This window comes from Wallemia mellicola, assembly GCF_000263375.1.
Source record: "Wallemia mellicola CBS 633.66 unplaced genomic scaffold WALSEscaffold_3, whole genome shotgun sequence".
Lineage (NCBI taxonomy): Eukaryota > Fungi > Basidiomycota > Wallemiomycetes > Wallemiales > Wallemiaceae > Wallemia > Wallemia mellicola.
In genome coordinates, this window is record NW_006531960.1 from 320,898 (window position 1) to 344,169 (window position 23,272).

General features: G+C 36.9%; 11 protein-coding genes across 11 annotated transcripts; 9 read left to right on the forward strand and 2 right to left on the reverse strand.

The window, feature by feature from the left end:
- Position 1: 1 nt before the first annotated feature.
- Positions 2-2,186, forward strand: WALSEDRAFT_56416 (hypothetical protein). The gene is made up of 4 exons (XM_006956619.1): positions 2-281; positions 330-398; positions 446-908; positions 957-2,186. The coding sequence occupies exons 1-4, from the start codon at positions 64-66 to the stop codon at positions 2,100-2,102; spliced, it is 1,896 nt and encodes a 631-aa protein (XP_006956681.1). The 5' UTR covers positions 2-63; the 3' UTR covers positions 2,103-2,186.
- Positions 2,187-2,227: 41 nt separating this feature from the next.
- On the forward strand, positions 2,228-4,736 carry WALSEDRAFT_62665 (mitochondrial carrier; the record flags this gene model as incomplete). The annotated part of the gene is made up of 11 exons (XM_006956620.1): positions 2,228-2,437; positions 2,527-2,606; positions 2,650-2,867; positions 2,917-2,922; positions 2,969-3,015; positions 3,066-3,730; positions 3,777-4,279; positions 4,327-4,394; positions 4,444-4,491; positions 4,541-4,652; positions 4,705-4,736. 11 exons carry the CDS (start codon positions 2,228-2,230, stop codon positions 4,734-4,736), a joined length of 1,989 nt encoding a protein of 662 aa, XP_006956682.1.
- A 544-nt stretch (positions 4,737-5,280) lies between these two features.
- On the forward strand, positions 5,281-6,481 carry WALSEDRAFT_15286 (NAD-dependent formate dehydrogenase; the record flags this gene model as incomplete). Its single annotated transcript, XM_006956440.1, has 3 exons — positions 5,281-5,722; positions 5,770-5,825; positions 5,876-6,481. 3 exons carry the CDS (start codon positions 5,281-5,283, stop codon positions 6,479-6,481), a joined length of 1,104 nt encoding a protein of 367 aa, XP_006956502.1.
- A 1,667-nt stretch (positions 6,482-8,148) lies between these two features.
- WALSEDRAFT_59545 (hypothetical protein) lies at positions 8,149-9,190 on the forward strand. Its single transcript, XM_006956621.1, has 5 exons — positions 8,149-8,365; positions 8,416-8,553; positions 8,603-8,703; positions 8,751-8,844; positions 8,889-9,190. Exons 1-5 carry the CDS (start codon positions 8,309-8,311, stop codon positions 9,093-9,095), a joined length of 597 nt encoding a protein of 198 aa, XP_006956683.1. The 5' UTR covers positions 8,149-8,308; the 3' UTR covers positions 9,096-9,190.
- Positions 9,191-10,104: 914 nt separating this feature from the next.
- Positions 10,105-11,505, forward strand: WALSEDRAFT_59546 (phosphoribosyl pyrophosphokinase). The gene is made up of 8 exons (XM_006956622.1): positions 10,105-10,163; positions 10,213-10,252; positions 10,301-10,556; positions 10,613-10,696; positions 10,745-10,773; positions 10,821-10,916; positions 10,971-11,203; positions 11,249-11,505. The coding sequence occupies exons 1-8, from the start codon at positions 10,133-10,135 to the stop codon at positions 11,455-11,457; spliced, it is 978 nt and encodes a 325-aa protein (XP_006956684.1). The 5' UTR covers positions 10,105-10,132; the 3' UTR covers positions 11,458-11,505.
- Positions 11,506-11,578: 73 nt separating this feature from the next.
- On the forward strand, positions 11,579-12,196 carry WALSEDRAFT_31430 (plasma membrane proteolipid Pmp3; the record flags this gene model as incomplete). Its single annotated transcript, XM_006956623.1, has 5 exons — positions 11,579-11,611; positions 11,666-11,670; positions 11,768-11,876; positions 11,924-12,002; positions 12,051-12,196. 4 exons carry the CDS (start codon positions 11,579-11,581, stop codon positions 11,957-11,959), a joined length of 183 nt encoding a protein of 60 aa, XP_006956685.1. The 3' UTR covers positions 11,960-12,002; positions 12,051-12,196.
- A 128-nt stretch (positions 12,197-12,324) lies between these two features.
- On the forward strand, positions 12,325-13,610 carry WALSEDRAFT_59548 (farnesyltranstransferase). The gene has a single exon (XM_006956624.1). The coding sequence runs from the start codon at positions 12,667-12,669 to the stop codon at positions 13,576-13,578; it is 912 nt and encodes a 303-aa protein (XP_006956686.1). The 5' UTR covers positions 12,325-12,666; the 3' UTR covers positions 13,579-13,610.
- Positions 13,611-14,070: 460 nt separating this feature from the next.
- WALSEDRAFT_53605 (hypothetical protein) lies at positions 14,071-16,121 on the forward strand. The gene is made up of 3 exons (XM_006956625.1): positions 14,071-14,316; positions 14,363-14,422; positions 14,473-16,121. Exons 1-3 carry the CDS (start codon positions 14,251-14,253, stop codon positions 15,949-15,951), a joined length of 1,605 nt encoding a protein of 534 aa, XP_006956687.1. The 5' UTR covers positions 14,071-14,250; the 3' UTR covers positions 15,952-16,121.
- Positions 16,122-16,138: 17 nt separating this feature from the next.
- WALSEDRAFT_59550 (Rsm22-domain-containing protein) lies at positions 16,139-18,476 on the reverse strand. Its single transcript, XM_006956626.1, has 3 exons — positions 17,900-18,476; positions 17,581-17,851; positions 16,139-17,529 (listed from the first exon to the last, which is right to left on the reverse strand). Exons 1-3 carry the CDS (start codon positions 18,457-18,459, stop codon positions 16,339-16,341), a joined length of 2,022 nt encoding a protein of 673 aa, XP_006956688.1. The 5' UTR covers positions 18,460-18,476; the 3' UTR covers positions 16,139-16,338.
- Positions 18,477-18,494: 18 nt separating this feature from the next.
- Positions 18,495-20,420, reverse strand: WALSEDRAFT_59551 (hypothetical protein). Its single transcript, XM_006956627.1, has 4 exons — positions 20,292-20,420; positions 19,384-20,244; positions 19,258-19,339; positions 18,495-19,208 (listed from the first exon to the last, which is right to left on the reverse strand). The coding sequence occupies exons 1-4, from the start codon at positions 20,412-20,414 to the stop codon at positions 18,556-18,558; spliced, it is 1,719 nt and encodes a 572-aa protein (XP_006956689.1). The 5' UTR covers positions 20,415-20,420; the 3' UTR covers positions 18,495-18,555.
- A 466-nt stretch (positions 20,421-20,886) lies between these two features.
- WALSEDRAFT_62672 (WD40 repeat-like protein) lies at positions 20,887-23,164 on the forward strand (the record flags this gene model as incomplete). The annotated part of the gene is made up of 10 exons (XM_006956628.1): positions 20,887-21,007; positions 21,057-21,199; positions 21,327-21,755; positions 21,809-21,858; positions 21,905-22,052; positions 22,099-22,244; positions 22,293-22,369; positions 22,421-22,466; positions 22,514-22,813; positions 22,861-23,164. 10 exons carry the CDS (start codon positions 20,887-20,889, stop codon positions 23,162-23,164), a joined length of 1,764 nt encoding a protein of 587 aa, XP_006956690.1.
- Between the last annotated feature and the right edge of the window lie 108 nt (positions 23,165-23,272).

Genomic DNA, 23,272 nt, shown 5'->3' on the forward strand with positions numbered 1-23,272 from the left:
TAAAACGCCGAGTCTGAGATATCTCCCACATTGCCCATTTAGTTGAACGACCACCTTGTATTTATGAAGAAGAGCAAAGCGCTGCTCAAAAATCTACAGAAAGCTGATAAAGAATACGAGCAGGCGCTGAGGAATGCGAGCCAGAAGGGTGATACCTCGGCAGCCGCTTTACTAGCCCTAGGCTCTATAGATGCCACGGGCGCTATCACAAGCGTAGCCCAGCTACTGAACGAGATTAACCAATCATTTGAGGGTTATTCGAGCGAGCTATTCAAATCTAGGTATATATTACTGTGTGAAGGTAACTTTATCTCTAATGAATTCAATAGGCAGGCATTAGCTGAACTTGTCAGCCAGGAGGAGAGATACTCGCTTGTAGATAGAGATAGAGAGATTCTGTAAGGTCTTTTGCTCCCCATATCTCATATTTCTGACATTACCTCAGTGTTCAGCAAGTGATAAAAGCTTCTTCCAAGAAATCCAATGGCAGTGCACCTGAGAAACTACTGAGTTCTCAAAGGGAATTGCGTGCATGTGAAGTACATCTCTCTGAAATTGAGGTCGATTTGATGACGAATAGACAACGTATCATATACAGCTCTATAGAAGGAAGACTAAAGTCGTTAGTGGACCTTGGCGATAATCTTATTAGATTTGGTGAACATGGCTTAGAAAATATCCAGTTGCTGCCAACTTCAGCGAATCTCCTGGATAATCCATCAATTGACTCACTCAGTCCCTCTCAATCTGCCTCACAAGTACAGGAAGATACACCTAACATCTCCGGTCCAATTACTGCCATAAAGAATCCAAACCTCAAGCGTGGACACAGCGATGCCGCAAGAGCCGTACAAATAGTCCAGCCACAGGATACACCGAAACCTTCTATGTTCACTGAGCAGTTCAGCGTACGTATTATATACGCTTTTGAATTCTTGCTAATGACGACCTTATAGGATTCATCCATACAATCTCCTGGACCTACAACAACCAAAGCGATAAGACAACCGCTCATCCCAGAGCCTTTATACCAACAACAGAGTCAGAAGAAGTCGGGAGGCTTCTTCAGGAGACTCTTTGGTGGTGGTAAAAAGGAAAAAGCACCAAAACAAGCTAAAAAGCACCAAAAGGAAACAGAAGTCGACACCCATCAGAAAAAAAGCCTCTTTAGCATCGGATTTGGTTCTAAGTCTTCACATCCACAAACTGATTCAAATGACAATCGTCGTAAATCATTTGATGGTTGGCAAACAAGGACTGCATCTAACATCAAATCCCTGGAAAGAGACGATTCTAGTGACGAGGACAATGTGGGTGCAAAATATATAACAGTTCAGAATAAAAATCCACAAGCCATTATCGCGGACAATCTAAGTCGCCAATCCAGCGTTGCATCTAATCAAAGCAAGAGAAGGAGATCCACTCATCGTATATCTCAAAGTGCACTTAGATCCAACAGCGTTGGTAATGGCAGACGTGTGTCAGACTTACCAGAAAGACCATCATCTGCCGCAAGTTTACCGATACTTACACAAACTGCCCAGCAAAAACATGCTAAGCAGGCCAAGAAAACGGAAAGATCATCAATGCAACAACAAAAGATAACTGCAACACCTTTACTTCCACCAAAAGTACCAACAAAAAATGCAGTATCAAACGGAAACAGTCAACGCCGCAGACCAACTAGCACAAGCGTGCGCCATCGCAAAGCCGTTGTACATCCAAACTTGATGAGTATTGTTGAGGGCGATGGTGTTGACCAAGACTTTAATCCAGCAGCTGCGGTGGTTAGCCAACCAAAAGGCAAAGGTAAAGAGCGGGAGCATTTACCTTTAACATCTAACCAGACACGTCGTATTTCAGCTAACAATGAAAGTATAGCGCCAATTCGTAAAGGTAGTAACAGGTCAAGCAGATCAGAACAACTGCCTAAGAATGTTAGCTGGCGTGATCAACCACTCGTACAACGCTCAAATTCTGTACAATGGGCCAGTAGGCCACGGAGAAACAGCACCAGCAGCTCGTCAGATGAAGAAGGCAGTTATGCATACAATGCTGCCAGAGCGAAATTATCTCCACTTGACTTTTCTACACTAAAATAAGAAGAAAGACACTCATTAATAAAACAAATTAATAACAAAATGTTGTACTACCCATTCCTTAATTTAATATTTTACGCTCGCCAATGATAGCTTACTTAGGTCATTTAGCTTCTTAAGCGACGATAATGACAGCAATTCACCAAGAGCAGCAAAGATGGCGCAAAAACTTTGATAATTACGCCAGCTTAAATATTGATGGCGTAAAATACCTTGGTAGAGCTGCATTCATAGACGCTATTGCACCACGTTCGGGTAAAGGACACGCTAGAATATCGAGAGATCAATATGGCGTTTTCTTTGACGTCGCTGATAAATCCAATAAAGGCATTGTATCCGTGAGTATTTTGGGCTACTCCTTAGATATCCTATTATCGCGGGGCACCAGTAGCACAAGGCACGAGAGACACAGCTGACACCTTTAAAGGTAGAAGACTTTATTACCTTTGAGAACCTCCTTAAGCAGCCTGACGCACCCTTCCAAGTCGCTTTCCAGTATTTTGATAAGTCCGTCCATCCCTATTATGGATATATGAGCTGACGTATACAGGCGTAATAAAGGCAGCGTATCTTTTAACGACTTTAAAAACGTATTCAGTCAATACCTTGGTAACCAAGCTATTCCATTCGATTTCAACTGTGATTGGTTAAAGTTATACCTCGGAAAAACGTCTGATACGAACGAGCACGTTCTAGCCTACCATGAATTTACACAAATGATGAAAGGTCTTCAAGGTGAGAGGATCAGACAGGCATTTCATTATTTTGGTGAGTTCAATTCTATGACGTGATCCGATTTAGTAATGGAACAACTTAGATAAGGGTATGTTTTGGAATATTTGAAACTAGCAATACTTATTAGCATGTAGACAATGACGGATGGATCAGACCGGAGGATTTCCAGAAAATTATCTTAGTAAGTGTGCTATTATTTAAATTTACCAATCGACTTATATATAAACCCAGGAAGTAGCTTCTCACAAGTTATCTGGTCCTGTATTGGACCGATTGCCTTCCCTCTGTCACATTACAGCGGACCAGCGCATCTCGTATGCCGATGTTAGAGCTTTTTACAACGTACTCCATGATATGGATGCAGTGGAACATGTCGTGGATGTCGCAACTGCTCAATCTCCAGATGGTAGAATATCTCCCTCAGACTTTTTAGCAACGGCCCAACGTAACACTCGTTATGGTAGCTTTTCACCTATGGAAGTTGCCTTCGCATGGCATTTGGCATCTCCAGGTGCAGTTGGTAGAGCTGGTACACCAGAACCCGACGTAAGACTTTCAAAGGCAGACTTTGACGCACTTTTCGATCCTAATTGGACTCCAATTGAGGCACTCGCGCCTTCACAGCCACCAAAATCAGCTTTACATGAGACCCTTATGGGTATTTACAATTTTGCACTGGGTGGTTTAGCAGGTGCAACAGGTGCAACAGTCGTTTATCCAATTGATTTAGTCAAGACTAGAATGCAGAACCAGAGATCTGCAGTTGTAGGTGAAATGATGTATACAAATAGCATCGATTGTGTAAAGAAAGTAATGAGGAATGAAGGTTTTAAAGGTTTTTACAGAGGTTTACTTCCTCAATTAGTTGGTGTCGCACCAGAGAAAGCTATAAAATTGTGAGTATTATGGGATCCAATGAAAACTCACAGTAACGGTTTATAGGACAGTTAATGATGCTGTTCGTCATCTAGCGCAAAACACAGAAACAGGTCAAATTAGCTTGCCATGGGAAATCATTGCTGGTGGTGCCGCTGGTGGTTCTCAAGTCGTATTCACAAACCCATTAGAGATCGTTAAGATTAGATTACAAATACAAGGTGAAGCTGCAAAGCTTGGTGAAGCTCAACCTAGAGGTGCTTTCCATATCATCCGTCAACTTGGACTGCTTGGTCTATATAAGGGAGCTACAGCATGTTTGCTCAGAGATGTACCATTTTCGATGGTTTACTTCACTTCATATGCGCATCTCAAAAAGGATTTCTTCAAGGAAGGCTTACATGGTAAGAAACTTGGCTTTGGTGAAACACTCTTGTCTGCAGCGGTTGCAGGTATGCCAGCAGCATACTTAACGACTCCTGCAGATGTTATCAAAACTCGTCTTCAAGCTGAAGCAAGACAAGGCCAAACTAACTACAGAAATGTTGGGCACGCTTTCACTAGTATCCGTGAGTACAATTGGAAAAGAATACGGCATGTTTGTAATACCATTTAGTAAAAGAAGAAGGTGCAAAGGCCTTATTCAAGGGTGGACCCGCCAGAGTTCTTAGAAGTAGTCCACAGGTAAGCGCGCGTTTTGAATTTGAAGCAATGAAACTCATTGTATTTACAGTTCGGCGTTACCCTTGTTGCCTACGAGTGGTTACATAAGTTGTTACCAGTTAGTCCAGTCGCACTTATTTTCAACTATTAGTTGACCAAAACTACAGTACCCATTCCGAAACACCGAGAGCCCTTCTGTAGGTGCGCTGCTGCCACAACGGGAAGAAGACATTACTAGAGTTAGAGCACGCAACGCTCTCAAGCTCCTCCTTGATACTCGTAAGTATTTAATAATTTTAATATGCATAGCTAACCATGTCAATTACAACAGACTGCGATTTCGGCCGTGTGAGAGTTCATTGAACACGTTGGACGGAAGATGAAATATAAATGGCACAGACCGAATGTAAATAAACCTTGATTAAATAAACATTCTTTTTAGAATAGGATATGAATTTCTCCATAGATTGATACGTACGACTGTTATTAGGTAGGAGCTTGCGTCAATTAATAAGTAGTTATGACGACATTGCGATATAAAGATCCGAAAGCATTTTGCATGGGAGAACACATCCTATTATACTCTGGCTATTGATTTCGAACCCCTATTTATCATATCTATAAATTGCACATTCCGATAGTAAAGCCTGTAAATGAAGGAAATTGGAGTGAGGAATAATTTCCCACAACTTTATCACTGAGGTGTCAGAACTAATAGCTGAATGATACTATTACATACAATAATCAAAGGCTTTTGAATAGAAACCACCTTTGATATCGGGCTTTTCGTCGCTTAATTTAACGGTACATCGGGGAAGTTTGGAATTTGCAGCAGTCGTGAGATCACACGGATATAAATATCTCCCTTCAACATCCTTTTTCTTTTACCATTATCATCGAACACAAAATGAGCCCAGCCGCTACTGTAAACAAAGAAAAGATCTTAGCTGTCCTCTATTCAGCAGGAAAGTATGCCAAAGAACAACCAAAGTTGCTTGGTACCATCGAAAACAAACTTGGTATTAAAGAATGGCTTGAATCGCAAGGTCATGAATATATCGTCACAGACGATAAGGAGGGTCCTGACTCGGAATTCCAAAAGCATATCAAGGATGCTACTTGCGTTATCACCACTCCTTTCCACCCGGCTTATCTCACTAGGGATATCATGAACAAGGCTGAGAAACTCAAAATTGCCATCACCGCTGGTGTTGGTTCAGACCACATCGATTTGAACGCCGCCAACGAACGTAAGATTACCGTCGCTGAAGTTACTGGTAGTAATGTTGTTGCTGTTGCTGAACACGTTATCATGACTATCCTTAACTTGGTTAGAAACTTTGTTCCAGGTGAGTTTTCCCGAAGCGTGATAGTAAATGTCTAATTATCTTACTAGCACATGAACAAATTATGAGAGGTGAATGGAATGTTGCTCAAGTTGCACGTAACTCTGTACGTTATATGAGACATTTCGTTACTAATATTTTCTAACCAACTTATAGTATGACGTTGAAAATAAAGTTATTGGTACTTTGGGTGCTGGTCGTATTGGTTACAGAGTTTTGGAGCGTTTGCAACCATTTGACCCTAAGGAGTTACTCTACTACGATTACCAAGCACTTCCAGAAGCTGCTGCTAATAAGGTCGGCACTAGACGTGTTGAAGACTTAAAGGAGTTCCTTGGTCAATTGGATATCCTCACTATCAACGCACCACTCCACGAAGGTACCTACCACCTCATCAACAAGGAAACACTTGGCTATATGAAACCAGGTGCATGGATTGTCAACACCGCCAGAGGTGCTATCTGTGATGCTCAAGCTATCAAGGACGCTCTTGCATCAGGCCATCTCAACGGTTATGGTGGTGATGTCTGGGACCAACAACCAGCTCCTGCAAATCACCCATTGCGTTCTGCTATCAACAACATGGGTGGCGGTAACGCAATGACTGCTCACATTTCTGGTACTTCCCTCGACTCACAAGAAAGATACGCTAGGGGTGTAAAGGAGATCCTCGATAACTACTTCAACAACAGGGAGCAAACTTTAGCAAACTTGATCGTTATTGACGGTCAATATGCTTCTAAGGCTTATGGCCAACGTTAAAGATTACGATTTTAATGTAGATTTTAGTATTTGATGTCTAAATGGATGAAATTTGTTATGTTTTGTACATCTTAAGTTTTGTCTTGAAATTTAGTAATGATTTTAAAGACATTGTTATACTCATGAGTTTTTAGTAAACCCGCAATGGTTTAATTCCTGAACCTGTACTTCTGAGTAATGTATATAGCATTGAGAATAAATAAGAAGGTCTGTAAACTTAACAAGTTAGTTCATTGTTCCGTGAGCGCACGTATCTGGTATGATATCAAGGATGTCATCTATCAGACTCAATAATCAAGTGAAAAGACTGTAGCAAGCATCTCTTCGTTTTAAATCCCTTTCTGGTTAACCTTTCTCAATTATATAAAATCTTCTTTACATTATATATGGTCTAGGATGTTGTTTTCCATACCTTGGACTGCTATAATTGTTAAATTGATTATTTGTAGTAAGTGCATAGTACCGCAATGTTTCAAGATGTATAACCTTCAAGTCTACTTGTAAAACGGCTAGTTGTCTTGCATTATTTATTGCAGATTAAATATAAAAGTCGTAATCAACGAATTGTGATCCGATCTAGAATACTAAACTTCAAGTCCACCACCTGTTCTGAGGATACGTCGTAGTTCACTTTATCTATCAACTAACTCTTGCACCACTCCTTGATAGACTAATCTTCGAACGCGTAGAATGAAGAAAACCAACAGTCAAGACTTCCAAGCTGGTATTAAATAATCAGTCGAGATATTGGTGTTTGCTACATCTTCTGCGTTTTGAATACATAAGTCGCCCAGTAGCTGATGTGATAGTAGATATTCGCACATTCTAACACTAACAAGATGATAGAGACGTGGGTTGATTCGCTTCAAGGTATACAACCCTGTTATTCTCTTAAAATCATTTTATATCTTTTACTTTAAAACATAAGCATTTTCGAGTGATGCTCGGAAGGAGGTTGGAAGTTAGTGAGAGTGTCACAAAAACATGAGGCAGATATCATGAACCTATTGGAATTTTCTACATAACACGAGTATTTACGTTTAATCCTAATTTCTTAGTAGATCTCATAACTTGGCGACACCGTACACAGCATATGAGGCACATTATGTACTTTCTGTTAAGTCGCCATTCCAATTATATGCATATCTACATATAATTTTTTTTATATTTTTTGTGAATGAGATATGCATAACAACAATTAGAGTTGTCTCATCCACAAACAAATAGCCAAACAAGCAGGAAAAGTAGGAAACGTACAAATATAGCTGATAGTCATTTCTATCCTATCTATAATGCATAACGAAGCTGAAAATATTTGTTCGAAGACATACCTTATCATATTGACTAGTGTTGTGCTTCCATAAATATATACCAACTTTCAGGACAATCTAGCTTAACTTAGTTGTTCCAGTTCTTGAAATAATTGTATTCAAATACAATGACATATATAATATATAGGACACTAAAACTGGTTAGGTTTACAATTATGGGCCGATCTGGACTCAAATGGAGAGTGCAGTGAATTCCACTCAAAATTATGAAGCGAGCCATGCGATAAATCTTAATTTTAATTTAATTTAATATTAAGCATTTTGAGACCGAAGTTTAATTTTAGTTGCTTGCTCAGGGACGTGCACGAAAATTTTGACGTGAATTTATAAAAACATGCGGAGAGAAGACGCAAATAAATAGAATGGCAAATTGCATTGATGAATTGCATGAATTAATATCGTTCCTGTAAAACTTACCCCACGCTTTGACCACTAGGAGGTTATATTAAGCGACTTTTCTTCTCGTTGAACCACAATATAAAACACTAAAGATAAAATGCGTTCATCAGTTTTTGCACTTGCCGCACTCGCAGCACCAGCGTTCGCAGATCTCGTAAGTTTGTTTTCACAAGTTCGCTATGTATTGACAACAGTATCTCTTAGTCACTCACCCACCCAACCTCTAATGACAAAGTAAAGGCTGGTGAAGAATACACCGTTGAGTGGATTGAAACAGGTGACAACAAGACATTGCCAGAGATTGGTGAATCAACAGTATTCCTTTACGCAGGAAAGGACTCAGTAAGTGAGAAACAAACATGAGTGATGAACATACTAATAAGTAACGAAGGAATCAATGATTCCACTAACTCAACTTGGTGAAGTTAATGCACCAGATATGAAATTCAACACAACAATCGATCCAGAGCTCGGTCAAGATGGTAAATACTAGTAAGTATTTATAACTTATTAGGAATCCTTAACTAAATCATATGAAGCTCACTTCGTATTGTCTCAAACGGACTCAAGTCAGACAAGGAAGAGGAGAAGAAGTACGATTTACCATACATCGCTTACTCTGATATCTTCGAGGTAAGTTTAAAGGTTCTATCGTTTATTATTACTAAAATATACAGATTACCGACATGACTGGTACTTTCAATGAAACCCTTCAAGATGCAACAGATGCTAAGCCAACATCGACAAGCTCAGAATCAACTGAACCAACTGGTGATGCCAACAGCAATAGCGACAGCGATGATGATGATTCATCCGCTGCAAGAAACACAGCCTTTGCTGCTATGGGCGCTACAATTCTTGGAGCATCAATTTACTTACTCTAATGATAGAGCGTTGGAGGATAAAGGAGGATACTGTCTATAAAAAATTACTTTGATTTTAATATTTTCTAACTTCATGGATATAATAATTGTACTTTGAAATGATTGAACTGTTTTGAAATCTATCAACCAAGATCAAATGTCGACTGAATCAAGGAAAAGTTCAATATCTTCTATTGATAGTGGTAGTGACAATAATTATACTAATTCAAACCAGTTAGTATCATCATAGTTAATAATCCTTCATTTTTTAAGTAATCATTAGGTACAAGCCACCAAGAGGATACAAGTTAAAGGAATATAAAGAATCCAATAAGTTAGATTGGCTAAATGCAATTCAAGATGATCAATTTGATATAGTTTGCTTGAGAATACCAGATAATGTACGTAATGTAAGCTGCTAAGCAGAAGATTCACACTTCCTAGATAAAGACAAAGTATCTGAAAGGCTTAACTTTAAATAAAGATGGCAATGTAGATATTAAAGGAAAGCATTATAACTTAATCTCGGATGATAGTAAAACTACGAATAAGTTTCAATCTGGATCTATAAAGGATGAAATAGATAATTTATCATTATTAATACCAAATAATCAAGGTAAATTATCAATAAGTGAGTAAAAAAATTTTCACACGCCATTTAATCTAATTTATCAAGTAAACAAATCAATCGATTATAAATATCAATTATCAAACCAAATACCTTCATTAAAAGCTCCTCCATTTGATGTACATAGCTCTTCTGACGGTGCTTTAAAGCGTGAACAACCAACTGATAAATTGAAGTGGAGATTTAGACCGCCTGGATTTCAAACCAAAGGTCCTTTCAATGATATAAAGGAAGAAAAGAAGGATAAAAAAGATAAAAAGGATAAAAAGCGCAAATCTATCGATGAATCGCCGACAAAGGACGAGAAGAAGAAGAAGCATAAGCGCAGTGATTCAAAGTATAAATAAACTTTGTAAATTATTTAATTTAACTTTATAGAACATTTTTTATTTTTTTACTCCTTGGATAATTACGTTGATTGTCTTCGCAAATGAGGCCTGACGCTATCAAAATATTGACTGGTAGTTATATATTTTTTACATCAATAGGTTTAACTTAACAGTAAAAAAGGTAATAGCCATCCAGATCTAGCTAAAGCAGTTGCTGAAAGGTTCGTCAATTTTGAAAATGTGGAAATATAATTAAACTGTCTACAAAGACTTGGTCTAAATCTATCACCATGCGTGGTTAATAAATTCTCGAATCAAGAGATAAATGTACGCATTGGTGAAAGCGTTAGAGAAGAAGATGTTTTCATCATTCAATCCGGATGCGGGGATATAAACGATAGCTTAATGGAGTTATTGATTTTAGCCAACGCATGTAAGACTGCATCAGCTAGACGTATAACGGCTGTAATTCCAAATTATCCATACGCTAGACAAGATAGGAAGGACAAGTCTAGAGCACCAATTGTGAGTACTCTTAGCTATAAGATTGATATTTAATTTGTTCTAACGATTGCTAACAGACAGCTAAATTAATTGCAAATATGCTCACAACTGCTGGTTGTGATCATGTTATCACGTTAGATCTCCATGCATCACAAATTCAAGTGAGTTATTATTCATTCAGCAATATCTCAAGATCTAATTAGTCAAAGGGATTCTTTGATATTCCAGTTGATAACTTGTTAGTCAAACCTTGCTAATTAAATTCAACTAAAGGACAACTTTCAGATATACTGAGCCAATAATGATAAATTACGTCAAATCTTCGATTCCAGATTGGGAAGATGCTGTTGTTTTCTCCCCAGATGCAGGTGGTGCAAAGAGGTGAGAAGCCCAACCTATAATCAAAAGAGAATAATCTAACAAATGACCAAACAGAGCTACAGCATTGGCAGACAGATTAAATGTCAACTTTGGATTAATACACAGATCGAGAGTCCGTAATGGAGATAACAAAGAGGAAGATCATATGGATGTTGTTGTTGGAAACGTAGAAGGAAAGGTAGCAATATTGATCGATGATATGGTAGTTTCAGCACAAACATTGAAGTTAGCTTCAACGGAACTAGCAAAGAAAGGAGCAACTGCGGTATACGCTATTGTCTCACATGGTAAGCTTCCTTTATTGGAAAGAGAAATAATTAAGAAATAATTAGGATTAATGTCAAAATCCGCTATGGAGATAATTCCGAAATTACCGATAAAGAAAATCGCAGTCACCAACACTATTCCTCAAGTTGAGAATAAACAAAAGTTGGGTGAGAAATTGGATGTAATGGATGTTAGTGCGACTATAGGGGAAGCTATTAGGAGACAGCACAACGGCGAGTCCATCAGTTTGTTGTTTGGAGATGTAAAATTGTAGATTTTTTTTTTCTTGAATTGTATGACGTTGTGGAGAGTCTATAATTAGCGTGCTTGGCTTTTTGAAAGTATTCAACCAAGTATAATATTGAAAGAGTGAGTGAAATTTAAGATGATTGATCATGTTTAATATGATTAGTGCCATTTACCTGCTCGTAAGTAATAGTCGTTAACAGAATAAGGGGTGTTTGCTTAACCCTGTACTATAGTGTAAGTAAAGTATGGATGTAGATTAAAGCTAACAACAACAATAGGATATTATTAAGTAAGCATATAATCTAAGTCAATATAGCGTCTAAACTAGTTTACAGGATCATATTTGCCATTATCGTACCACCATTAGGTGTTTTCTTGGAAAGAGGATGTGCAGCAGACTTCTGGATTAACATTCTATTAACCATTTTAGGTTATATACCAGGTGTAAGTATAACTATTAGTTCTGAGATAGTGGTTTAACAATTTACTAGATTATCCATGCACTTTACATAATTTTGAAGTATTAAGCTTAAATTACTTTTTTTTCATAGTTGATCTTCTTCCTTGACCTAAATTGATTGTTAGCTTTGAATTTTAATATGATAATATCGACTATACCCTTCTTTGGTGGTGATTTACCCCTTCTTTTCCTTGCATCTACATCTAACAACCTCTGTTTCTCTTTGCTTGTTACAAAGTTTGAAGGTAAATTATTCAGTTGTTTAAATAAACGTAAATCTGGAGTTTTTGGGTAATATTCTAAAGCTTTTGGACCGATTAACCTTTTATTCAGATATTTCAAACCATTCCTTATATTGTTAAAATTTAAATTTTGGTCAAATATTATTGATCTTTTCTCTAATAATTTTTTTATAATCATAATTATGATGGACTATCGACTAAATTGTGAGCTTTGATAAACAGAATAAAAATAAAATCTTAAACTATAAATTTGCATAAGACTTGATAAGATTATGATAATAATATTACACCTAAATTTATTGTAATATATTTTTATTTCCTTCTCTTGAGATTTATACCACTTGGTACTTATCACCTTGATTCAAACACGTCATATTTTCAAAAAATCAACCAGCGAACATAAATGAATTATAAATAGAGCTCAATTTAGACAAGTTTTAGCCTTTAATACCTTAAGTTTAACTTAACTGAATATAAATCGTTTAGCTCTGAATTATTAGTAATAAACTTCTTTATCAAAGTCCATCAATCAATGGACGAATTACTTTCAGAAATTGAAGCCGACCAAGAGTGGTCAAATGATAATGAAATAAAAATATTAGAAAGTTTCAATTATTTAAATAAAATTCAAGGTAAAGACTTTAGGAATAAATTAATTGATGCTTTTAATGTTTGGTTAGCTGTTGATAGTCATTATATTCTTGTTATTTCTGCAGTTATCAATAAATTACATAACGCTAGCTTACTGATCGATGATATTGAAGATCATTCTGATAAGCGTAGAGGTTTCCCTGTCGCTCATCGTATCTTTGGTACCCCTTCAACTATAAACACAGCGAATTATATCTACTTTTTAGCTTTAGACCAATTGAGGTCTTTAAATAACTCATCTTTAATCGATATCTATAACGATGAATTGATCAATCTACACAGAGGTCAAGGTATGGATTTATATTATAGGGACAATTTCATTTGCCCTTCAATAAGTCAATACCTTCAATTGGTTAATAATAAAACTTCTGGCTTATTAAGACTATCTATAAAGTTACTCTTGACCTTCTCCTCATTTGAGAAAAACCTTATCCCTCTGATTAACAAGATTGGTATTCTTTTTCAAATTAGAGATGATTATTTAAACCTATTCGATTCAAATAGCTTAAATAAAAGTTTCGCAGAGGACATAACCGAAGGAAAATTTTCTTTTCCGATTATTCATGGAATTCTAACTGATAAAGATTCTATTAAGATAATTAACATACTTAAGCAAAGGACCAAAGATCATGATTTAAAGTTATACCTCATTGACTACTTAAAAACACGAACTAATTCAGCAGAATTCACTTTACAAGTTATAAGAAAATTACATTCACAATCAATTGAATTAATAAATAATTTAGGTGGTAACAGCCTGTTAGTAAAAATACTTGATGACCTTCTATTGTAAATCTAGTTTCACTCACTTCATTATTCACAAGCATTCCAACTTGACTGTAGTTGAGCATACACGTGATGGCTTAAATGTTGTATTTTTTTTATATGATTAAACTAAGCATATAATACAATTATGTATAGGTATCATGCACTGTCAGCGTTTAAATGAATAAACGGCTAAAAGAAAAAATTGTGAAGATGTATAAAATTGAATGAATTAAGCTATGAAAGTTATGAAATATATTTATATTTAATTTTTTTCGATTTTCAATTTTTTTCTCGATTCCTTAGTTATTTCAGGCCACCAGGTTCTCCCAGGTTCGCAGGTACCATCATGAATTACCAACAACCACAATTCCCTTTCTATAGAGGGTTTTATATGGACCAACAACAGCCACAGCCATTCTATTATCCACCGCCCAACTCCCATCCCCATCCTCAGATTATCCAGCAGCAGCAGCAACAACAACAACCACAACCACAACCTCAACCTCAACCTCAGCCTCAATCACAACCGCAACCACAACCACAAGCTATACAATTAGCTCCAACTCCTCCTCAGCCTTCTATTTCCCCTCCAGCGAAATCGCGTAAGAGAAAACAAGATCCGTCCGTCGGGCCGCAAAGAAAGCCGCGTAGTCAACCTTCAAAACTCTTTCAATGCACTGGCTATGGGAACTGTAGTATGCAGTTCACCCGCTCCGAGCATTTGGCTCGTCACGTTAGAAAGCATACGGGTGAACGACCTTTCGTTAGTATCACGACCTCCTGTATGATAATGTCTAATAACATCTTAGAAATGCCACTGCGGTAAGGCGTTCTCGCGACTCGATAACCTACGACAGCACGCAGGCACGGTAGGTACCTCCGCCCTTTATGAAGTTACAATTACTGATTTTAGGCACAGGTACACGCGGATCAACCAGAACTAAATGAAACTTTACTTAAGGGAATGTCAACTTTACATTCTCAATTAGCAGCCAATGCCTCACAAAAGCAAATTGCTGATGCTCAAGTCGTTGATCGCAAGCATGGTTCATCAGTTCCACCTGAATCTCAAAGGGGTAGAAAGCGCCAGACTGTCAAGAAGTCTGAACCAATGTCTCCCTCGCCACTTTCATCACCTATACCAAAAACCTCGGCTTCACCTGCTGTTCAGACGTCACAGACACCAACCCAGCCACTTCAACATCGTTCACCTTTCCCTAACCAACAAGTACCAATGCAAAATCAATTTGGCTGGTCACCAATTTATCATACACAAAGCGCCCATCCTTCTCCGTTGATTCAACATCAGGCACATCCTATGTTACATGCTGCGTCAATGCCAGCAAATACACAATCACAATATGTATCAGCTCCAATTATGGATGCCCATCCTTCTACGTCAACAGCTGGTTCGGCTGCTCCACCTGTTTTAGAAGAATGGTCACCACATAATCAAACCCCTGCTATTCCTCATGCCTTGAGACCTACTCCGACGTCGACACCGATCCCCTTAGTTAGAGATACCCAAGAAAATTCCCAAAATAATGGGAAACTGCCTCCAATTGCTTCTGTCGTAGAACAACATCAATATCAGCAGCATCAGCAGCAATATCAACCACCACCACAACAACAACAGCAACCAATTTATCAAGCTCCAATGTTGCCTTCACCATCGCACACTACAACTTATAAGCCTCATTCTAGTCAAGGTTATAGACCATCAACTTCTGAATACTTTGCTAGTGCCAACTATTTTGATCAGGGTTATCAATATTCTTCACAATTACAACCAATACCTTTCCGTAAAAACTCATTCCAATCCCAAGGGATGTTTGGTTATCAACCTCCGACAGAAAATCAACAATCACAAGAGTCACCACATCCAACTAATGGTGTAAATTGGGATGAGTATGCTATGAGACCTAGGTCATCTAGGAAAGGTAATATTGGTTTCAATGAAAGTATACCTTATCTTCCACCACCTTCATCTTCTGGTATCAACGTACAATTTGGTACGTCTAGACCAATGTCTTCTTCAGAAGCGTTAAGACCTTTATCTTCAACAGCAGGCATTAATAATGGTAATAATAATACTGATCAATTGCAATTCAATAATACAAATCATTCTTCAAATGTTTTCAAATTTGATCCAATTACTAGAGCAGATGGTGAAGAAGTTGAAGAAGAGGACCAAGAAGAAGAAAGACCTGATACTAATGCATCTAGAAGACAATCGATTCTAGATTTATGTGGTGGTGAGGCTGGCCCTCGTCAACAACAACAATTGGAAGGTGAAGAAGATAACATTTTACCACCATTGAAAAACGTTGATGGAACAGAACCATTAATTGGTTTAGGTATAAAAGAAGAAGGTTTAGAATTAAAGCAGGAAAATTAATTCAATATTCCCAAACAATTATAGACACTTATTATAGACATTCTTTGGATATTAACACTTTCACTATTAATTTTATTTCAAAATCTAATTTCAAACGCATGGTTTATTGATACTTCTCTGTTAAATTTTTCACCATTAGTTATAGTTTCAATTGTAGACAACACATGAATAATTATAGACGTTAAAAGATAATACAATTGTATTGAGGTAGAGTTATCTTCATAAACAAATAATGTGCCTTCATAATCAAAGTTTACTTGCATTCTGAGGTTTTGTTGATTTATAGGACCTCAGGTAAAACTGCTTAGAACCAATAAATTAGCTTACTGTGTATCTTTGTACTTTACAAAACGTTTCTAAAAGTTAGTTTACAATACGTTTATTCCTCTAATAACGATTTTTCATGATCTCGTCAGTAGCTTCTCTTGCTATCTTATCTAATTTCTCGTCTACCATTTTTTTCTCCATTAAATCTGCCATTCTTGCACCTTTACCTTTACGTAACTTTCTAGCTGATCCTATACCTCTAACTCTACGTTTAATTGTACGATCCTTATGAGCTTGATCATGATCATATGGATTTATTATTAATTTATTATTTGAGTCCATATATGCAGCATCATTATTGACTTTATTATCCATGCTTCCATCACTATCAATTATATCAGGCTGTATTGATGATGTACGTTTAATCCCATTACTTTTAATTTGAATATTACCATTTGGTTCATGTGGAAATAAATCACCCCACTTAGCTTTGCGTGAATCTCTATATGCTGAATCGCCATCTCTTTTAGTTATTATAAATCTTTCTATACGTTCTCTATTTGAACATGTATCAAATATAACATGTCCTTTACGCTTCAACGGTTGATAAATTACACGAGACCAATTGAAACTATCTCTCAACAATAATTCTCTGTTGTCATATTGTGGACTATCAATTAAGTTACTTTGTATATCTAATTGATTAGTAGAATAAGGTGATTGAGTAGTCGTTATGACATTATCATTCAAATTGCGATCGATTGCTTCATCAGTGCATTCGATCTCATCTGTTCTATCAGTTACTTGATGATCATTTTCGATTTTATCAATTACTTCTAAATTCTTACGACCTTCCAAGCTTTGTAACTTGATCAACTCACTTGCACTATATTTTGACAATTGATTTAAAGTTTTATCATTATCACTTTTAGGCCTTGAGCCTCTTCTAACGACGACAAAAGAGTATTTCTGATCTTCAGTACCTAACTTTGCCTTTTTTATATAACGTTGATATGCTGGTCTTTGTAACCTTTGACTAAAATGACAAAAATCCTTTGTTTGTAACAATGGACATTGTCCATCATGTGGACATGGTGCTAAAACATGACTCTTTGTATCAGAAACTGCACCTAAATCCAGAAGTTGTTGACGAGCTTCCATAACACGCTCATAACCTTCCTTTGTACCTCTATCAATAATGACTATAATTTCTGCATTCGATTTCCATAATCTATGTATTAATTCACGTCTATCTGCTAAGCTTCCGAGTTCTGATAAGGTGAAGGTTGACAAAGCGAGTGTTTTTGACGACTTTGATTTAATTAGTGGATGAACAAAATAAAGTTATTAATATAAACTTACTTCGATTGGATCTTCTGATTTAAACCTGGATGAAATAAACTTCCTTGATACGTTTAATTGTGTACTTCGATTTGCATCCTTCCAAAGTTGCTTATTAAACTCATTCATTTCTTCACTTGGATCGAACGCATCGTAGGTTAGTACTGAATGTAAAGAAGATAATTCATCTTCGTCATTTTCATTGGTGATGGAAGTTTCATCATTTCCTTCAAACTCCTCTGAATGTAATGATGATGAATTGCTACCAAACTTGAAAGCGTCCATAGTAGCCCTTTAAATGAATGAATAAAGCTATAAATCATGTCTGTTATTTGCTCACCATGCAGAGACACCAGCACCAGATCCTAATTCGATTACTCTATGTGGAAGCCAACCGTCGACTTCACTCGAAGCTCTCCTCCTAATTTCTCTCATTACGCTATAAACAGCTGCGTATACGCCAGGTCCAATGGCTAATGCATATGCTAATGGTTGATCTGGACGTGTATAAGCTATGAATCTAGGTATTTTCTTTGGAGGTAAATTCTTCTTTGGTTCCAACAACTTATAAATACTCCTAGCCTGCTGTCTTAATTCAGCTTTATCGATCTTGTTTAGCTTATCTGTCAATCTGCTATCTACAGAAGCAGGGATGACTATTTGACCAGCGGCAAATTTACCAAATTTATAAGCAGGTGAATTTGTATCTATTCGCTCTGCATTTTCCCATAAACCTGGATGTACAACATTTGACAAATCATTGGTCGGTGAATTCATATGCAACTCAATGTCCTTTGAGAGCTTCTTTAACTCATCTTCTTGATTTATCAGATTTATTTGTCTCGTACTATGTATAAATCGTTTAGATGATTCTATTCTCAAGCACGACCTTCTCAACATCTTGGACGTTACTACTCAATCGATAGATAGAAGACAATTCAAATTTACTATTTATTAATGCATGGGTATATATAATATCTTATCTTAGATAGATCTTTATTGATCATCATTCGTAACATCAGCTAATGCGTTACCTGAACTATTCCTTACGAGTTCTGCTCTTTCTGCTCTCTTTTTACGCCAATTAGCTAATGCACCTGAACCAACAGAACCTGATCTACGCTTTAAATCAGCTGATTCTGCGCTATCAAATCTTGTGAATTGACCATCAGCATTTAGGGACTCAGATGAAATCTTTTTCATTTCAGCTTTCAACTTATCCCTTTCCTTCCTATCTTCATCATCTTCTTCTTGTTTTGGTAACTTCTGTGCTGTACTCTCATTTTGATTATTTCCTTTAAAGAATGTACCTATATTCGACCAATCTATTGATAAACTTCTACGCTTTTCACCACCAGGCTTTTGTTGAGGTCTTGAACGAACAGTGGATGTATTATAATCCGCTGGCTTCTTACGAGAGTTTAGTAAAGCATCTGAAACTCCTCCTAAGCTCGTCCTACCAGCACTTGATGACGTTGTAGTTTGTGAACGTTTTAACCTCATACTTTCACGTTGCTCAGGGTCTTTGTAATCACTAGCTAAGATATGTTCAAAGCCTTCCTGATTTATAATCTTTTCAATGATTTTTGAAACATACGTTGTAAGAGCTTTGTTTGCTTCTTTGAGAGTCTTGTTATCTGATTTCAGAGCTATAGACGTAGATTAATTATCAGCTTTGATAGATAAAACAATACTCACAATCAAATGTTTCCTCTCTATCACTATTATCAAGCTTAGCTCTACCTAATTCAGCAGCAAGGTCGTATCCTGGTCCAGTAACCTGAAGTTGATTAGTATGGGTAATTTAGACTAATTAATACATACACCAACGTTGCCACCATTTTCCTCGCTCAGAGGTTTTGGTGATTCACTAGCTTGTGGCTTCTTACGAGCGTCCGCTGGTCCGCGTCTACGCGCTCTTCTACGCTTTGGTGTAAAGTCTTGGTCATCTTCACTTAATTGTGTGGAATCATTCTCTGGTTCTTCGGCTATTGATGCTATACCAGAGTCATCAACGTTACGCATCGAATCGAAGACACTTGAATCGAGAAGATCACCAGAAAATGTACGCTCTTGTAACAAAAGCATATAACTTTCATTCTCTGATCTTAAATCTTCAATCAAACGTTTATGGTTATCTAATTCAGCTTTAAGTGTACGCTCATTACGTTGAATCGTAGATCTTCTTTGCTTTTCCATTTCAAGAGCCTGTTGTGACTTTTCAAGTGCAGCTTCTCTTGTGTTCCTTTCTGAAGTACTCTCAATACTCATAGATTTAATTATTGGTGCTGAGTTTGGACTAGAAGGTGAAGGTGAATTTGGAGGGGTAGCTTCTACTCTATTAGAACTTCTATTTAAAGCAGCGATCTTCGCGCTTAATGTAGTTACTTTTGCGCGTAAAGCTGATTCAGTCTCAAACCAAGATTTTTTATCTTTGTCAAACTTATCAAGTTGTACTTGAAGTGACCTTTGTAAATCAGATTCTTTACGTTCGGATGATTGTAACTTTGAAGACAATAGCTCTATCTGAACTTGTCTTGATAAAGCGTCTTCTTCTATCCCAGCTTGATCACTTAAAGCATCGTTCAATTGTAGCTGACATTCGTGAAAAGCCTGTATCCTGTTATCTAGCTCTAATTGATACTCCGATAATTGATCATTCAAGTCTTTGTTATCATTTAAAGTCTAACGTGAGGTTAGATGTATCAAATTTAAACTAGACTTTAGCTTACGGTATCTCTATTCTCTAGTAGTACACGCAAACAAGCTGTTAACTGTTCATGTGAACCATGTGCTATAACAGCTTCAACGTCTTGTGCGTCTAAATGCATTTTATTAGATTTTTTAAGCCTCATTCGACTATCCATTTGGGTATAATGATGATTGTACTTTATAAAGGAATTATTTAATAAACAAGACTAAGTTTATTGAGTTATCACTTATATCCTTTGATGCTGAATAATCATCCCTTCATATACACTTGAATTAGTTATAAAATTAGAGACATATCATTGTCAGTACATATCTAAATTTTCAATATAACTATGAATACTCCTATGATACATTCATATTTACTAATATCTAACAATTAAAACAAAAATATTGACGCGTTTATGTCACTGATGTGTGAAGAATTTTCCTGGCATTTAAGCAAGGGGAGAAGTTGTCCTGAATATCATATTAATCATAGAGGTTAAAGCAATAAATCTATGGTATATTAGGTGAAAATTTTGTTATTCTATCACCGGAATCTCTCTTCCTTAGCGTCGTAACATCAAACATCATCAATTTAACGAGAATAGCAATTAAAAAATTGTAGAATAAATAATGAACTCCAATTCAAATGGCGATCAATCAACAAGTTCTACAGATAAAAACTCGCTTAGAGCTCCAGCAATTTCTTCACAAGAGTTGAATCTATTAATCTTATCTTATTTACAAGATTCAGGTAAATTAATTCAATTTATTAGACGAATTTATTTAACTCTAAAACTCAGGTTTTAATCATACCGCTTTCACTCTCAATACTGAAGCTAGTCTCCCTTTGACTAAACCAACTGGACCTTTGGAACGCGGTTTACTGATAAAGTACTTACAGAAAGGTTTATTATATGATGAAATTGAGAAATCTGTTCGTACCGTTAGTATCTTCTTTTTTCTCTTGTTATCATAACTGACCAAAGTCTTGCAAATTTTCACTTACTTTCAATCCATTTCCTTTTTCTAATCGGAATTTTAACTACTTTATTTTAAATTTCACTATTTAGGATGGTACCATTGTTCCTTACGAAAGGCCCCTTAGATTATTAAAAGATGTCGACGTTCAAGACTTCTCAATAGCTGAAGCTTCAGCTCCACCGCCGCTTCCACCTGCACTCATTGCTCCAATGGCTAGTGATAGACCTGCTAATGCTCAAATTGTTGTTGATCCTTCTTCTCAAATAGCAAATTCTAAAAGAAAACAACCTGAATCATCCGATGAAGCAGATGATGACTCTACAGTATCAGTTGAGACTGAAAGAAATGGCGACAAGTATAGGAGAACTGCTAGAGATTCCAACAAGTTCAAGGTTAAATCTTCAGGCGCAGCAGCAACACCACCTAAACCTAAATTTAAACCTGGTGAAGCACCTCGTGAACAAATGAAGAAACTTACAAAGGCCGAAGCTATTTGGTTAGAGGGTCACATGGGTAATGTAAGTATTATCGTCAATTTTTTTTTCTTAGAGCATTTGGTTAACTAATTTAGGTATATGCAACTGCTTTCAATCCAAAGTACAGTAATGTTGCTGCTAGCAGGTGAGTATTTAGCATTATTTGAAGGTACCTTTTTAATAGAGTTCAGCGGTGCAGATGGTATTCTCAAGATATGGACATTACCAGCAGTTGGTAGAGAAATGAAAGGAAAAACCCTCGAAGTTATCGACTGCTCACAGTTGAAGGGTCCTCCTCGTAAAGGCGACGGTCGTGACATTACTACAATCGCATGGAGTGTAAGTGGAAAATTTTCTCGAATCGCTAATTGACTAATGGATTTAGTCGGATGGTGAAATGATTATGACCGGCGCATATGATGGTAGTGTCTGGATATGGACCAGAAATGGTGATGTCCTTATGGAGAAGCGTGTACACAAAGGTCCTGTTTTCTCTGTAAAGTTCAACAAAGATGGTACAAGAGCCTTGACGTGAGTTAAACACCAGTAAGAATATGTCAATTCTTATTATATATTCAGCGCTGGTCTGGATAAGCGTACGATTGTCTGGGACATTCAGACATTCGAGATTGAACAACAATGGCAATTCCATATGGGTAAGTATGAGTATTCTAATAAAACTAATCATTCAACTAAACAATAACTAGGATCAATCCTCGACGCAGATTGGCTCGACAATGATATCTTAGCAACGTAAGTTATTTGATAGATTAATGATTACAATTAAATCAGTATTTTAGCGCAGGAGGTGACCGAATTATTTATGTATTCAAATGTGGTGATGCCGAGCCTATCAAGGCACTTTTTGGACATACTCGTGAAGTCAATCAAGTCAGATGGGATCCTTCTGGAGAGTATCTCGCGTCTGGATCCGACGATGCGACTATAAGAGTATGGAAATTCAGTAAAGAAGAGCCATATGAGCGTAGACCACCACCAGACAGTGATTGTATACGCGTTATGCGTGGACATGAACGTGAAATTGGTTGCTTAATATGGGCACCACAATCTAATTATTTGGATAAGCCATTACTTCTATCGTGAGTACGATTAATAATGGCGTAAAACTTTTAATAAGAGATAATAGTGGAGGAATGGACGGACATGTTCGTCTTTGGAATGCAGAATCAGGAGAATTAATGTGGAAATGTCGTCATTCAAAGAATCATGTGTTTACAGCTGATTTCAGTCCTGATGGGCGTATGTTAGCCGTTGGTGGTGCAGATGGTAGAATAACACTTTGGCAATCAACGACTGGACAAATCCAAAAGGATTGGATCACGAATAATGGATTATACGATCTAAGATGGCAATCTCCAGATGGCAATAGAATAATATTCGGTACCAAGAATGAAGGTTTAGCTGTGATTGATGTATCAAAACTTTCATAGTTAAAGAACAAGCTACTGTTATAATAATTATTTCTAAATTGTAAACAACCATTGTAATTATCGCATTAATAATTATAACACTTGATGTTTAAGCATACTCCTTGTACC

Excerpts from the sequence above, each read along its gene's own strand:
- WALSEDRAFT_56416 (XM_006956619.1), top strand. The coding sequence starts at position 64 with ATGAAGAAGAGCAAAGCGCTGCTCAAAAATCTACAGAAAGCTGATAAA. Across the intron at positions 282-329 it reads AGCGAGCTATTCAAATCTAG|GCAGGCATTAGCTGAACTTG; the intron begins GTATATATTACT and ends TGAATTCAATAG. Across the intron at positions 399-445 it reads GATAGAGATAGAGAGATTCT|TGTTCAGCAAGTGATAAAAG; the intron begins GTAAGGTCTTTT and ends ACATTACCTCAG.
- WALSEDRAFT_59545 (XM_006956621.1), top strand. The coding sequence starts at position 8,309 with ATGCGTTCATCAGTTTTTGCACTTGCCGCACTCGCAGCACCAGCGTTC. Across the intron at positions 8,366-8,415 it reads CACCAGCGTTCGCAGATCTC|TCACTCACCCACCCAACCTC; the intron begins GTAAGTTTGTTT and ends AGTATCTCTTAG. Across the intron at positions 8,845-8,888 it reads CTTACTCTGATATCTTCGAG|ATTACCGACATGACTGGTAC; the intron begins GTAAGTTTAAAG and ends TAAAATATACAG.
- WALSEDRAFT_59546 (XM_006956622.1), top strand. The coding sequence starts at position 10,133 with ATGAGGCCTGACGCTATCAAAATATTGACTG. Across the intron at positions 10,253-10,300 it reads GCTAAAGCAGTTGCTGAAAG|ACTTGGTCTAAATCTATCAC; the intron begins GTTCGTCAATTT and ends CTGTCTACAAAG. Across the intron at positions 10,917-10,970 it reads GATGCAGGTGGTGCAAAGAG|AGCTACAGCATTGGCAGACA; the intron begins GTGAGAAGCCCA and ends ATGACCAAACAG.
- WALSEDRAFT_59548 (XM_006956624.1), top strand. The coding sequence starts at position 12,667 with ATGGACGAATTACTTTCAGAAATTGAAGCCGACCAAGAGTGGTCAAAT.
- WALSEDRAFT_53605 (XM_006956625.1), top strand. The coding sequence starts at position 14,251 with ATGCAGTTCACCCGCTCCGAGCATTTGGCTCGTCACGTTAGAAAGCAT. Across the intron at positions 14,317-14,362 it reads ATACGGGTGAACGACCTTTC|AAATGCCACTGCGGTAAGGC; the intron begins GTTAGTATCACG and ends ATAACATCTTAG. Across the intron at positions 14,423-14,472 it reads TACGACAGCACGCAGGCACG|GTACACGCGGATCAACCAGA; the intron begins GTAGGTACCTCC and ends TTTTAGGCACAG.
- WALSEDRAFT_59550 (XM_006956626.1), bottom strand. The coding sequence starts at position 18,459 with ATGTTGAGAAGGTCGTGCTTGAGAATAGAATCATCTAAACGATTTATA. Across the intron at positions 17,852-17,899 it reads GGTGCTGGTGTCTCTGCATG|GGCTACTATGGACGCTTTCA; the intron begins GTGAGCAAATAA and ends ATTCATTTAAAG. Across the intron at positions 17,530-17,580 it reads AATCAGAAGATCCAATCGAA|TCGTCAAAAACACTCGCTTT; the intron begins GTAAGTTTATAT and ends ATTAAATCAAAG.
- WALSEDRAFT_59551 (XM_006956627.1), bottom strand. The coding sequence starts at position 20,414 with ATGAGGCTTAAAAAATCTAATAAAATGCATTTAGACGCACAAGACGTT. Across the intron at positions 20,245-20,291 it reads TACTAGAGAATAGAGATACC|ACTTTAAATGATAACAAAGA; the intron begins GTAAGCTAAAGT and ends ACCTCACGTTAG. Across the intron at positions 19,209-19,257 it reads TAGAGAGGAAACATTTGATT|CTCTGAAATCAGATAACAAG; the intron begins GTGAGTATTGTT and ends CTACGTCTATAG.